Here is a 13,962-nt window from a genome sequence, read left to right as displayed (position 1 = left end):
GGCACCTTTGCATGCAAACCAGACTTTATTTAACTCACATATATTTTGAAAAGAATTACATCTTACACCTGTGTTGTTGGTTTGCCATGTTTCATGAATGTCAGAGCTTGAAGAGTCGCAGCAGAAGTGTCCCCCCTGCTGGTACAGTTTTGCTCACACCTTCCTGATATGGAAATGTTGTCCAGCATGGCTGAAGATCAAGAGCGTCGTCCATCTGATAGTGATGGATCCATTTGCAGACCTAGCCATCACCATCTGTATTGCACTCAACACATTGTTCATGGCAATGGAGTACCAACCAATGGATCCAAACTTTGCTAAAGTGCTGTATGTGGGCAATTTGGTGAGAAGATGTACTGTAGTGTTTAAAGGGTTTTTCTTTTCTTTTTTTCTTTTTTTTTTGTGTGTGTGTTTTTTTTTGTCTGTAAGTACTGAAAGTCAGTTAATGTTTGCTGTTGTTGTTTTAATTAAGGTGTTTACCGGGATCTTCACAGCAGAAATGGTCCTCAAGATCATTGCGATGGACCCATATTATTATTTCCAGGAGGGATGGAATATTTTTGATGCAATCATTGTCAGTTTAAGCTTAATTGAGCTTTCTTTGGAAGGTGTGGGTGGCATGTCTGTCCTCAGATCATTTAGATTGGTGAGTCTTATTATCCATATCATTACCAACACGTTATGTAGTGTTATGAATGTAGCATCATGGGAAATGACTAATTTCTCTTTTTTTTTTTTACAGCTTAGAGTATTTAAGCTGGCTAAATCGTGGCCCACTCTCAACAGCCTTATCAAAATCATTGGTAATTCAGTGGGGGCTTTGGGCAACCTGACTCTGGTGCTGGCCATAATCGTGTTCATCTTTGCTGTGGTGGGAATGCAACTCTTTGGAAAGAGCTACAAGGACTGTGTGTGTAAAATATCTAAGGATTGCACGCTGCCCCGCTGGCACATGAATGACTTCTTCCATTCATTCCTCATTGTGTTCCGAGTGCTTTGTGGAGAGTGGATAGAGACCATGTGGGACTGTATGGAGGTGGCTGGAGCGACCATGTGCATCACTGTGTACATGATGGTCATGGTCATTGGAAACCTTGTGGTACATTATCATCTCCTATGATCAATTCACGAGTCCAACTTGTCAAATAATTTTAACAAGTCATTTGTTATTCTATAAATATTAATTTTGGTAAATGCAGTCATAAACAGTCATATCTCTATTTTATAGGTGCTGAACCTGTTCCTGGCTCTCCTGCTGAGTTCATTCAGTGCTGACAAGTTTATACAGAACGAAGGCGATGAGGGAGACAACAATCTGCAGATTGCCATCCGACGGATTCAAAATGGTATCGCCTACACCAAGTCTGTGCTGCGAAGTAAGTACAGTCGCTTCTGTCTCAGGGGTAAGAGCAAAGGGAAGGGTGATGACAAATCACTGGAGGAGCTGCAGAAATCTTTAGGACCGAATGGGGTCCCCAACCATACCATCAAGGAATTTGCCAGGAATGGAAATGGAGATGTCACCGGGGTGGACAAAAATGGAGACAAATACATAGTGAGCAGCTGGAGTGAAGAGTCGATGTCTTTTATCAACAACCCCAGTCTTACTGTGACTGTTCCAATCGCTGTGGGAGAGTCGGACTTTGAAAACCTTAACACTGAGGACTTCAGCAGCCTCTCATCTGAGGCTCTAGGATGCCCTGTGGTAAGCTGCTCTTTTTTCATTGGCTGTTTCACTGGCAGTCTTATATTAATGATTTAAGGATTTTGGAAGGTTTGAGTGACGGTATCTGTTGCTGTTGTGTCTTAAATGATATGATTCATTGAAGTTCTCTGTCCACAATCCATGGCAATGAAACGTGACCATGTGACGTCACTTTAGCCCAGAGGAGCCAATAAACCATGACCCTCTGAACGTGGAGAGGCCATATAGACAGGAAAATACCAGCCTGTAGATTACATTATGCACCATTTATGTCTGAGTGCTTCAGAGCTAATTCCTCCCCACATGGGGGCTGTTTGCTTCTGGTTGAAAGAGAAGCTCACGGTGCCAAATAGGAAAAAGGAACGTACAACCCTGACACCAGAAACATTGGGATGCTGTTTAAAATGTTCATAGAAACGGAGTTCAACGGTTTTCAAATCATTTAAACTCTGCATTTAACTGAAATAATGGGAAGACAACATATTAAATGCTGAATGGTACCAAAAAAGTTCTAAGTATTTTCAAAAATTTGTCTTAAGATTCCCCCCTATTTTACTTCTGATATCCTCAGGATAAGCACAGTCAGGTCATATATATTGCCCTAGATCTGGAGCTATAGGAATAAGAATTAGGCTATCAGGTTTATTTTTGATTTAGTAAAAACAACTTTATATGTGTAGGGGAATGCCTGAAAACCCCTCTGTTATTTGTTTTATCTCAAGGATTTTTAGTCAAGCATTGATCTCTGAGTCCTTGTGCAGTTTTCTCCAAATTCTCATAATCTTTAAAAGACCTTATAAACTATTGATGAAGAAAAGGGATTACAAATCTATGCTGATGAGTATTATTCAGAAATAGCCAAACAACAGCAAACACCAGCTCTTATCTAAACTTCACACAACTTTTCCCCTTATGTAGTTCCTGGAAAAGCTAATTCATCTTAAACTGTTCCTTTTTTATGGGATTTCCAAAAAGTGCTGAATTAATGTCGCCCCACATAAAACAATGCTCTAATTCCATGCATTTCCCAACAAAGAACACAAACCAACAACCCAGTGACTCCAGTGCCCCCAGTATTTCTCAGTAACATGCTTACTTCATTCCCTGCACTGCATTAGCTGGTCCCAGGGCAGCCGAGTGCTCCTGCATTCTCCAGGAAGGCATTCAGTCTGTTCTCATCTATCAGCTATTAGGAGACACACCCTGTAAAAAGCCATTCAACAACAAGCTTGAGAACAGACTGTGTTGATACTCTACAACTCTGTCAGGCCTCAAATCTTTGCTGTTTCTGCTTTTTTTTAATATTCTTTGTATTTTAAAGGATACATAGTCATTCAGTCAGTCTTTATTTATATACCGCCAAATCACAACAAATGTTATCTCAAAACAATATTAAGATCAAGATTAGATTATCTCATCTTGACCCACCATGAGTACAACACTTTGCAGCATTTAGGAAGTTACAATGGAGGGGCAAACTTTCCTTCAACAGGCAGAAACCTCGGGCAGAACCAGGCTCATGTTAGACAGATGTCTGCCTTGATTTTGTTCGCACACAGCCTTGTGTTTACTCTGTCTTCAAAATTATATTAATTTTAACACACTACATCCATACAGATATATTATTCCTATTTTAATACTTTTGATTTTTAAAAATAACATGGAAAAATGGAAAAATGAATCACTTAAGATTTGTTCTCTGATGACTTAAAAAAAAACAAGATGTATGTCCAAAGTCACAGATTACTGCACAAATATTACTTAATGCACCACAATCCAATGCAAATGAAACAATCGGCTTGTTGCAGTGATTTCCACACAGTTGATTCTGATTGGGTGAATATCATATCATTTAAGTACTTTAAGTTTGTTGCTCAGTGTTTTATGACCCTGGTTGTTCTGTGTCTTCTGAAGCCCATAGATCCTGACAACGATGACCAGTTTAGCTCCTCAGAGGGCAGCACGGTGGATGGCATGGCAGGCGGAGAGGGAGGAGAGTCAGTGGAAATTGACCTGGAAGAAGCCATGGAGCCTGACTCTTGCTTTCCTGAAGGTCAGCACCAATACCACCAGTACAACCTAATGTTACCTTAGTGTCAGTGTAAAAATGGAGAAATCACCATGCCACATCTGTTTCTGCCTAGGCTGTGTGCAAAAGTACAAGTGCTGCCAAGTAAATGTGGAAGTGGGGCGGTGGAGGATGTGGTGGACTCTGAGAAAGACCTGTTTCCGGATAGTGGAGCACAACTGGTTTGAGAGCTTCATCATCTTTATGATTTTGCTCAGCAGTGGAGCACTGGTAAGTTAGTCGAAAGAAAGATGTCTTCTGAATTCTGCCCATTTAGCAAACTGTATTTTATGTGTCCTCTGAGGCAGTAACTTTTATTTATTTTTTTTTTACTTATATTCAGGCATTTGAAGATGTCTACATTGAAAAGAGGAAGACCATTAAAGTAGTGTTGGAGTTTGCAGACAAAATCTTCACCTACATCTTCATTTTAGAGATGTTACTGAAGTGGGTAGCGTATGGGTTTGCCAAGTATTTCACAAACGCCTGGTGCTGGTTGGACTTCCTCATCGTTGATGTAAGCACAATAACACACTTAAAAACACTTCAAAATCTTTTAGACAAGCTGCTGTGTCTTAAACCGGCCTCTCCTGTGTTCCAGGTCTCACTGGTCAGTTTGGTGGCAAACTCCCTGAACTACTCTGATCTCGGTGCTATCAAGTCTTTGAGAACTCTGCGAGCTCTGAGGCCCCTGAGAGCCTTGTCACGGTTTGAAGGCATGAGGGTAAGAATTTCTTGAGTGTCCCACCCATTGTGAATCACAAAATATTCTCTGGTACTGTTATACTATGCTGAGCAAAAAGAAAAAAAAAGCCACTCTGCAGTTGACAAAGCGGTGTAAAACTTCTAGACTTTTCTAGACTTGTTAAGCTGATACTAACCAAAAATGTTGCATGTACATGAAGCATTCCTTTTCTTCCCTGATCCTCTTCTCCAGATGTTATTTTAGGCTATCAGGCTTTGCACGTTAAACAACACAGTTGATTACATTGCTTTCTGTATTTTAATTTTTGGGGGAGCCAGAAGCTTGGCTTAACTTTTAGGGAGCTATCGTCTCACCCTTATAAATATATTTTCTTCACATTCTTTAACATTAGGTCAGTGACAATTCACACTCTTCTCATCATTCACTTTGAAGTGTGCACAATAGGATTTCAGGGAGGGACAGAGTTGTGTTTTACAAAGAGTTGTGTCTTTTTTTGGTCAGGCCTCTTTAACGTCATTAACTTTCTAGAAAAAAAATGTCATATTGTTTAGAGGCAGTGGTGTGCAAGGGGGGGGGCTCACTTGTTGAGAAACATGTGCTTTAGGGCCCAAGTGCCCTCTTGAGAGCCAAAATGCATGCTAAAGTGCCCTCTTGGTTGGCAGAATGTACTAAACTGCCCTATTGTGTGAAAGAAATACACTAAACTTCCTCCTTGGCTGGTTACAGCGTGATAAACTGCCATTTTAGGTGGTAAAAACACACACCTAAGTTGCCTCTTGGGTGGCAAAAATGCATGCTGTATAAAGTCCTCAAAAAGTCCTTGCACACCTCTCAAGGGTGTTCCCCCTAAAATACTTAAATGTTGAAGCGCAAGCTTTAGAAGCACCAGTTCTTGAGTTTTGTCAGCTGCTTATATTGTCAGACTAGCTGTTCCAGTCTTCATGCTAAGCTAAGCTAGCTATCTCCTTATTGCTACAGATAAGTGAATCTGCCCTTTCAAAGCAAGGAACCACAGACAAGTTTTTTTCCAAAAATTCGAAAATTTTTAAAACAAATCAAGTTTTTCAAAGCTTTACAATGATTGTGCTACGGAGGTACAGTCAAAACACTATTATATGACTTACGTAATGGCAGTGGGGGGGGGCATCAGCTGCTAGAAAAATCAATGTAGCTGTATTGATTCATGTTGTGGTGGTCTAGATTTACTGCACTGTGAAGATGATTGTCCTTCCTCACATGGTAGCCGGTGTGTGTTCCCTTAATTTGCATGTGTATTTTTAGTGCCATGTTAATTTCATTTTTGAGTTGACTGTGTTGTTTTCTGGGTTCTTTGACATGATTTCTTCATGTTTTATTTATTTTTCTGTTTACAGTAAGCAAAATTTGTGGGTGTCATCTCGCCTCTACAAGGTGTTCTGTTTCACTGATTTTCTTAAATTTAGTTCTAACCCCATAAACATACTCATAGACAAACTGAGTTTTTTCCGACCTCCTTTCCAAGTTCTTGTCCCACCTTAACCATGCAATGTGTTTGAGCTTTGGTGTTAGTCATAGCCGTGTGGAGCTCATGGCTCTCAAACATTCACTCTTGTGTTTTCCTGTTCTTACCATCACCACAGTCTACAGTGTTTTGCATCAATTCGACAGTCAGTGGTCTCGTCCTGGGGTACAGATGGATTGTGTTTTCTTTGTTGGTGTTCAGGTGGTTGTCAATGCCCTACTGGGAGCCATTCCCTCCATTTTCAATGTGCTGCTGGTATGTCTCATCTTCTGGCTCATCTTCAGCATCATGGGAGTCAATTTATTCGCGGGGAAGTTCTACGGTTGTGTCAATACCACAACAAATGAGCATGTCAGCACATTGTTGGTGAAAAACGAGTCAGACTGTGGTTTGTACAATGACAGTCGCTGGAAGAATGTCAAAGTCAATTTTGACAATGTTGGCTTTGGTTACCTTGCTCTACTTCAGGTTGTAAGTATGAGAAAATTATTTCTTGAATTGTTACTTCTCATACCATTTCTTGGATCAAAACTGAGGCAATGTCAGAAAGATTCAATGGTGTCTTAATATTAAATTAATTTATGTACAGGCCACATTCAAGGGTTGGATGGAGATCATGTATGCTGCAGTGGACTCTAAAAGCAAGGTAATCAAACAGCTTTTCAACCCTCGAGTCCTACTCTCTGCTTCACGCTGTGTTGGACTTTACACGTGTCAAATATTGTCCCATTCTGTTCTGTATCTGTACCCTGTGGGTCTCTGTCGCTGCTGCCTTCCAAACCTCTGTTTTTCATGTATGTACGGTGGAGGAAATAAGTATTTGACCTCCGCTTTTGAAAGTTTTCATACTAAGAAATAAATGAAGAGTGTCTGATTTTTATGGCAGCTTTATTTTAACAGTGTTAGAAAGAATATCAAGGAAAAAAATCGTGAAAATTACATGAAATGAAAATGAAAATTTATTTGCATTTCATTGAGGGAAATAAGTATTTGATCCCCTACCAACCATAAGCAATGCTACATACTCCTAATCTCAGTGAAGTTATTACCTTCATGTGAGACACCTGTCCCAAATTGTCACCTGTATAAAAAGCCACCTGCCCACAGACTCAGAGACACTCCAACATCTCCACCATGGGCAAGACCAAAGAGCTGTCAAAAGATGTCAGGGACAAAATTGTTGACCTACACAAGGCTGGCATGGGCTACAAAACCATCAGTAAGAAGCTGAATGAGAAGGTGACAACTGTTGGTGCTATTATTCAGAAGTGGAAGAAGTACAACATGACTATCAATCGACCCAGGCCCGGGGCTCCATGCAAGATATCACCTTGTGGGGTCTCACTGATCATGAGAAAGGTTAGAGATCAGCCTAGAACTACACTGGAGGAGCTGGTTAATGATCTCAAGGCAGCTGGGACCACATTCACCAAGAAAACCATTGGTAATCCACTGAGACGCAATGGTTTAAAATTCTGCAGTGCTCGCAAGGTCCCTCTGCTCAAGAAGGCTCACATCCAGACCCGCCTCAAGTTTGTCAGTGAACATATTAGTGACTCCGAGAGATACTGGGAGAAGGGGCTGTGGTCAGATGAGACCAAAATGGAGCTCTTTGGCCTCAACTCAATTCGACGAGGAAGGAAGAGAAATGCTGAATATGACCCCAAGAACACCATCCCCACTGTCAAGCATGGCGGTGGAAGCATTATGTTTTGGGGGTGTTTCTCTTCTAAGGGGACAGGTAGACTTCACGCATCGACGGGAAGATGAACGGGGCCATGTATCGCAAAATCTTGAGTGACAACCTCCTTGCCTCCGCCATGACACTGAAAATGGATCTTGAATGGGTCTTCCAGCATGACAACGACCCAAAACATACAGCCAAGGAAACAAAGAAGTGGCTCCATAAGAAGCACATCAAGGTCATGGAATGGCCTAGCCAGTCTCCTGACCTTAATCCCTTAGAAAATTTATGGAGAGAGCTGAAGCTACTACAAGAAACGTCTGACTGCTGTGCTTGCCAACAAGGGTTTTGCCACAAAGTATTAAGTCATGTTATGCTAGGGGGTCTTATTTATTCCACTCTTATTTCCCTCAATGAAATGCAAATTAATTTTTATTTTTCATTTCATGTAATTTTCCTGATATTTTTCCTGATATTCTTTCTAACACTGTTAAAATAAAGCTGCCATAAAAATCACAGACTCTTTATTCATTTCTTAGTATGAAAACTTTCAAAATCAGCAGGGGTTCATATACTTATTTCCTCCACTGTACATGAAATAAAATTCCACTTAGACAAATGGAAGAGCAGGGAGTTCCTGATCAAAGCCATTCTGCCAGTTTTAGCCTTTTACATGCAAATACTGAATTATTTTCACTGGAGTGGTCCTCTGTGTGAAGGATCTTGTTCTTGTGTTGGATTATTCTGTTGGCGCAATTTGCCAAATTAACCAAAATAAAAATGTAACCAAGATAAAAATGTAAAGAAAGATGAATTTCACATTTTGATATCTATGTTTCTTGCATTATTATAGGGAGAACAACCAGAGTATGAGAGCAACCTGAAAATGTACATGTACTTTGTTGTTTTCATCATATTTGGAGCCTTCTTCACCCTCAATCTTTTTATTGGTGTCATCATAGACAACTTCAATCAACAAAAGAAAAAGATAAGTATCAAATGCTGTTCATTCAAAGGTTTTATTGACAGTTTATACATTTTGACTTCATATTAAGACAGAAATTTTTCAAACACATGTATACAACTATAAAGTTTCAGATATAACTTTAAGGGCCCTATCATACACCTGGTTCAAAAAGCCTACAGCACAGGTGTGACTGTTATTTCCCACTGAATGCAATCATCATTTTTACACCCAGCACTCAGGCCCTTAGTTTTTACTGTGTGTTCTCATCAGCTTTCAGTAATTTAACTGTTCTGGCTTTCCCTCTTTACCTAGGAGGTCAAGACATCTTCATGACTGAAGAACAGAAGAAATATTACAATGCCATGAAGAAACTGGGGTCAAAGAAACCTCAGAAACCTATTCCAAGACCAGCAGTAAGTTACTTTTACCTCTGTGTCATTTTACCTGAGTTTTTATCGCAGCACTAAAATAAACTTCATCTTTCTGCCTTACCTGTTTCAGAACAAAATTCAAGGATACATCTTTGACCTGACCACAAAACAGGCATTTGATGTTGTGATCATGGTTCTAATTGTGTTAAACATGGTGGCTATGATGGTGGAAACCGCTGAACAGTCAAAATCAAAGCAAAAGGTTCTCAAGTGGATTAATATAGTATTCGTCATCATCTTCACTGGAGAATGTTTGTTGAAGATGATCTCCCTCCGCCAGTACTTTTTCATTAATGGTTGGAATATATTCGACTTGGTCGTGGTCATCCTGTCAATCCTCGGTATGACTTGTCATGAGTCACTATTAAAATACATACATGTATTAGATATTGTTTTTAATATTTTTTTTCTTCCTTTCCTCAGGTACGTTTCTCTCAAAAATAATAGAGGAGTATTTCGTTTCACCGACCTTGTTCAGAGTCATCCGATTGGCTCGGATTGGCCGAATCCTTCGTCTTATCAAAAGTGCCAAAGGAATTCGAACGCTGTTGTTTGCCTTGATGATGTCACTGCCTGCCTTGTTCAACATTGGTCTCTTGCTCTTCCTTGTGATGTTTATCTATGCCATTTTTGGCATGTCAAACTTTGCTTACGTCAGGAGGGAACAAGGCATCGATGATCTTTTCAACTTTGAGACATTTGGCAACAGCATGATCTGCTTGTTCCAGATCACCACCTCAGCTGGTTGGAACGGCTTACTGGATCCAATTCTCAACACAAAGGATGATTGTGACAGTACTATGGAGCATCCTGGTAGTTCGGTCAAAGGAGACTGTGGGAGCCCCGCTGTGGGAATTGCTTTTTTTGTGAGCTACATTATCATTTGTTTCCTCATTGTGGTGAACATGTACATTGCAGTCATCCTGGAAAACTTTGGTGTGGCAACTGAGGAGAGTGCGGACCCTCTGAGTGAGGACGATTTTGAGATGTTTTATGAGGTTTGGGAAAGGTTTGATCCTCGGGCCACACAGTTTATTGAGTACAAGAAGTTGGCTGAGTTTGCAGATGAGCTGGAGCCACCATTGCGCATAGCCAAGCCTAACAAGCTGGAACTGATGTCTATGGATCTACCTATGGTGAGTGGTGAACGCATTCACTGCCTGGACATCCTGTTTGCATTCACAAAGCGTGTTCTGGGCGAGGGTGGGGAGATGGACATCCTCAGAGCGCAAATGGAGGAGCGCTTCATGGCCTCCAATCCTTCCAAAGTGTCTTACGAACCCATCACTACCACCCTCCGTCGCAAGCATGAAGACACATCAGCCACTGTCATCCAGAGAGCGTACAGACAGTATGTAGCCCTCAGAAATGCAGAAAGAAAATCCTCTGACGCATCCAGTGATAACATCCAAAAGGATGAAATACTAATTGACGATGAGAATCTTGTCTCTGACAACCTCAGAAAAACTTCTGGCACCAATAAGGGTGACCTGACCCCTCCAACAGCGCCTCAACATGCATGTAACAGTGTGACAGCAAACGGGAACAATAAATACGAAAAAGACAAAAGTGAAAAGGAGGTTGTTGGCAAAGACGTCAGAGAGCAAGATATTTAAGTTAATGCTGGAGATGCATTAAGGACATTTTTATTACTGGTAAAATGTTTACAACCTTTGAAAGGGACAAAGACATCCATTGGACTCCTTCTCTCGTATGGATATCTATGCCAAACCGGCCCTGCTTCCTTGAGACTAAAGGTCAATGCCTAAAACAGAGGGAGCTCCTTCAGGCTGATATGGGACAATTTTTGGCTGTGTTCAGGAGACAGGGTGCTTTGTTAGCTGTTTGCTAGGATAGCTAAGAGTTCTTAAAGATGCATCAACTAATGCTACATCTTCTATTGATATATTTACATGGCAGACATTTTTCTCTGATGTGAAGTGGAAGTGAGAAGGTAAAATGCTATTAAAGTGTCTTACTTGTTGTTAGTTGTGTAAATGTAGGGAGTGCAACCATGGTTATCATTACAAACAATGTGAATTTGACAGGGACATTAGGTCATTTTTTTTTCAAATTTAAACCAATTAGCTTCCATTAGCTAATATTAATGCTGCCTAGGAGCTGTCTGGATGCTAACACAATCATTTGGTGGAGCTACATAGTATAGTTAAGTATACACTTTAAGCTTACTTTAAGGTTAGTGAGGAGGTCTTTGGATCCTTACATTAGCTGTTATCTGCTCTTAGTAGCATTGTTAGCTTAAAGAAAATTCCCTCTAGGTTCCAAAGTTTCACTTCCCAAACAGTTCAGAGTTGCTATTCAATCAGGAAATACAACAATAACAATAGTCATAAAATTTAACAGCATTTGAGCTTCACATCCTAAACTTAACATCAGAGGAAGATGGCTACCATGTTAATATGATGAACTGCAGCTAGCCTGCTAACCAGTGTCTTGAACTATTGTTATATCACTGACTGTTGTATGTCTTTACTTTCAGGAAAAAAATGTTTTATGTTGTTTCTTTAAGAGTTTAAACTTTGGTTAAATTTTTATACTTTTTTTTACTCTTGAATGATTTTACTTTTGGGTTTGTCCTGATAAGCAGCAGTACTTTAAAGCAAATCATGCTAACAGGATGACAGAAATAAAAGAGACTGTGTTGATATTTCTGCACTTAGCTTGAGATGTAGACATGCATGAATGATTTTTTTTGTTTGTTTAAATGTTTTTTTTTGTTGTTGTTGTTGTTTTTTTTCAAGTTAAGCATGTTAGAGTGTACTGTTTTCCTCAGGCCCTTTCCATGTCCATCATACACACAGCATACAGTCAGTTTACAATGTGGCTGATTATGTAGAACTAAAACTACAAAAAGGAGTCTTTACCGAAGCTGGACATTGTAATTGCACACTGTAATTTACCATTACCTCCCATATCCATTGAAATTTACAGTTTACTGGAGCAGGAAATAATTTTTTATACTGTCTATGTCCCTGTCTAAAGTGTCGTCTCTCTATCTGCTTTTCCTGGTTTTATGTTTTATTTGTTTTCTGTTATTGGCGAAGAACCCTGATGAGTATTCTGATATGGTTGTGAGCTTTAAAAAACAATTATTGTTTATGAAATGCAATATAAAATGAAATGTATACTGCTGAATGTTCTTCTGTATTCAGGGAGACAGGGATCTGACATATGTGACTGTAGTTGTTAAGAGTTTAAGTGTCTATGACAACGTAAATATTGATGGCAACTTTTCTTCATGAGACAAAGTTTGAACACTGGGGATGTTATATGACTGCAATGTGTAAGCTTTACTTCATCAACCATGTTTCTATTTGGACATGGTGACGGGGAAATGGTACTTGATCCTCGTGTGCTTAGAAGAAGGGTTTTTTTTTTCTCTACATTTACCTCAGTCTCTATCACAACAAATATCGAAGATGAATGAAAAATAGCTCCGAACACTGGATGATTGTCTCATGTCAGGACATGGCATCACTCATCTCTTGTGCCCTTTACCGTTTCCTACACCTGTTACTATTTTTTAAAGTAGCAGCTGTGTTACTTTTGTCTGTCCGATCCAAATGGCATCCACTTTCAGCTGTGTCACAAAATCCACAAAGTATAATTCCATTCATATAAGGATATTTTGCATGTAGCTCAAATGCTCAGTACCAACGCTATACACTGTGCATAATGAGTGAATGTTTTGATTACAGAGAATTTTACATCTGCCATTATTCATATGCATAATGCTTGTAGTGTACAAATAAACTGCATGCAAGACACTGCTATAACCCATTTCACTGAAATGCCAAAAGAATAAAGATAACTTGTACCTGAAGTATGCCTAAAACATTCATTTATTCTCATAGGCGGTGTCACAGACATTGACGTTTCTATACTAGGAGCATTTTTTATCTTTATTTTTTAATTGACTTTATGAGTGATTATGTTGGGTGTTTTTCTGATTTATTTCCGACTTTGTGACTATTTTCAGTGACAGTGACCTCTTACTCTTCTATGTTCTGGTCAAACTGTCTGTTTCATTTGCTCCTTAAATCCCCTGTTAATTTTCCAGGGGATAGCTACCCACATTATTGGACTTAACTTTTCATTTTTGTTTGAAGATGTGCTTTCCACATTGATCAGGACCAGAGATTCTCATATGTGCTTCTGTTATTTACCTTGTTACCCATGAAGTGTCTAACTTTCTTAGAATATCTTGGTTTATATATAAGCGCTCTATCTGTTTTTTCTTACCTTTCCCTCTTACAAAAGGCAAAAGGCAAAGCTAGTCACCCAGATGTCCCCTTAATCTTCATCCTCTCCTGGAGGATTCCAAGGCAATGGGTTAGATTCCCAGATGAGCAATATAATTCCTCCAGCGAGTCTGAGTCTACTTCTGTGCCTCCCTTGGGTCCACTCCCAGTTGTAGACCCTGGGGGGCAGGGTGCAGAATGGCTGTGGCTCACTGGTAGAGTTGATAAGTCTTGTCCAAGTCTTGTTGCTGTGCTCTACCTTGCCTTCTTCACAATAACTTGAAACTATTTCAAAAAGGCCCCTCTGATGCTGAAGTCCTGGAAGGGGGTGCTTGGTCTTCAGGATGTCACACTCGCCCAGCTTCCTCTGTGTGATAACCTTTCTCAGGGAACTGGTTAAATGCATTGCTTGTTTCCAGCCGTGGTTCCTCCTGCATCTCACAAAGTGAGAAACCTGTGCATTGTCACACACCCCACCCTTAACACATCGGGGTTTTTTTTACTATGAATTGTTCTTTTGCACCCCAAACCTCAAGTCCCAAACTTCTCCAAGGGTAAATCTCCACCGTCTCACTCTTCTTTTATTGTTTATAGTTTTGTTTTTCTGCAGTGAATCTGTATGTTTTTTTTGTTGTTGT

At 40.0% G+C, this 13,962-nt stretch overlaps 1 protein-coding gene across 3 annotated transcripts in view; it reads left to right on the top strand.

Moving 5' to 3' along the window:
• scn1laa (sodium channel, voltage-gated, type I-like, alpha) overlaps positions 1-12,899 on the top strand; it is a 215,081-nt gene extending 202,182 nt beyond the window's left edge. For 2 of the 3 annotated variants that reach the window (XM_074695400.1, XM_074695399.1), the window contains 14 exons: positions 105-343; positions 473-646; positions 743-1,099; positions 1,229-1,705; positions 3,620-3,758; positions 3,850-4,004; positions 4,117-4,290; positions 4,375-4,497; positions 6,182-6,451; positions 6,570-6,626; positions 8,518-8,652; positions 8,940-9,044; positions 9,133-9,403; positions 9,486-12,899. In XM_074695400.1, the coding sequence (XP_074551501.1) occupies positions 105-343; positions 473-646; positions 743-1,099; positions 1,229-1,705; positions 3,620-3,758; positions 3,850-4,004; positions 4,117-4,290; positions 4,375-4,497; positions 6,182-6,451; positions 6,570-6,626; positions 8,518-8,652; positions 8,940-9,044; positions 9,133-9,403; positions 9,486-10,678 (3,869 nt within the window). In that variant the 3' untranslated portion in view covers positions 10,679-12,899. Of the gene's footprint in view, positions 1-104; positions 344-472; positions 647-742; positions 1,100-1,228; positions 1,706-3,619; positions 3,759-3,849; positions 4,005-4,116; positions 4,498-6,181; positions 6,452-6,569; positions 6,627-8,517; positions 8,653-8,939; positions 9,045-9,132; positions 9,404-9,485 lie in introns of all 3 variants that reach the window. The other variant, XM_074695398.1, reaches the window with a different exon arrangement.
• The last annotated feature ends 1,063 nt before the right edge of the window (positions 12,900-13,962 follow it).

This window comes from Halichoeres trimaculatus, unplaced genomic scaffold, assembly GCF_033239565.1.
Source record: "Halichoeres trimaculatus isolate MK-OKI-2021-1 unplaced genomic scaffold, fHalTri1.1 fHalTri1_scaffold_19, whole genome shotgun sequence".
Taxonomy (NCBI): domain Eukaryota; kingdom Metazoa; phylum Chordata; class Actinopteri; order Labriformes; family Labridae; genus Halichoeres; species Halichoeres trimaculatus.
This window is presented reverse-complemented; position numbering and strand designations above follow the sequence as displayed.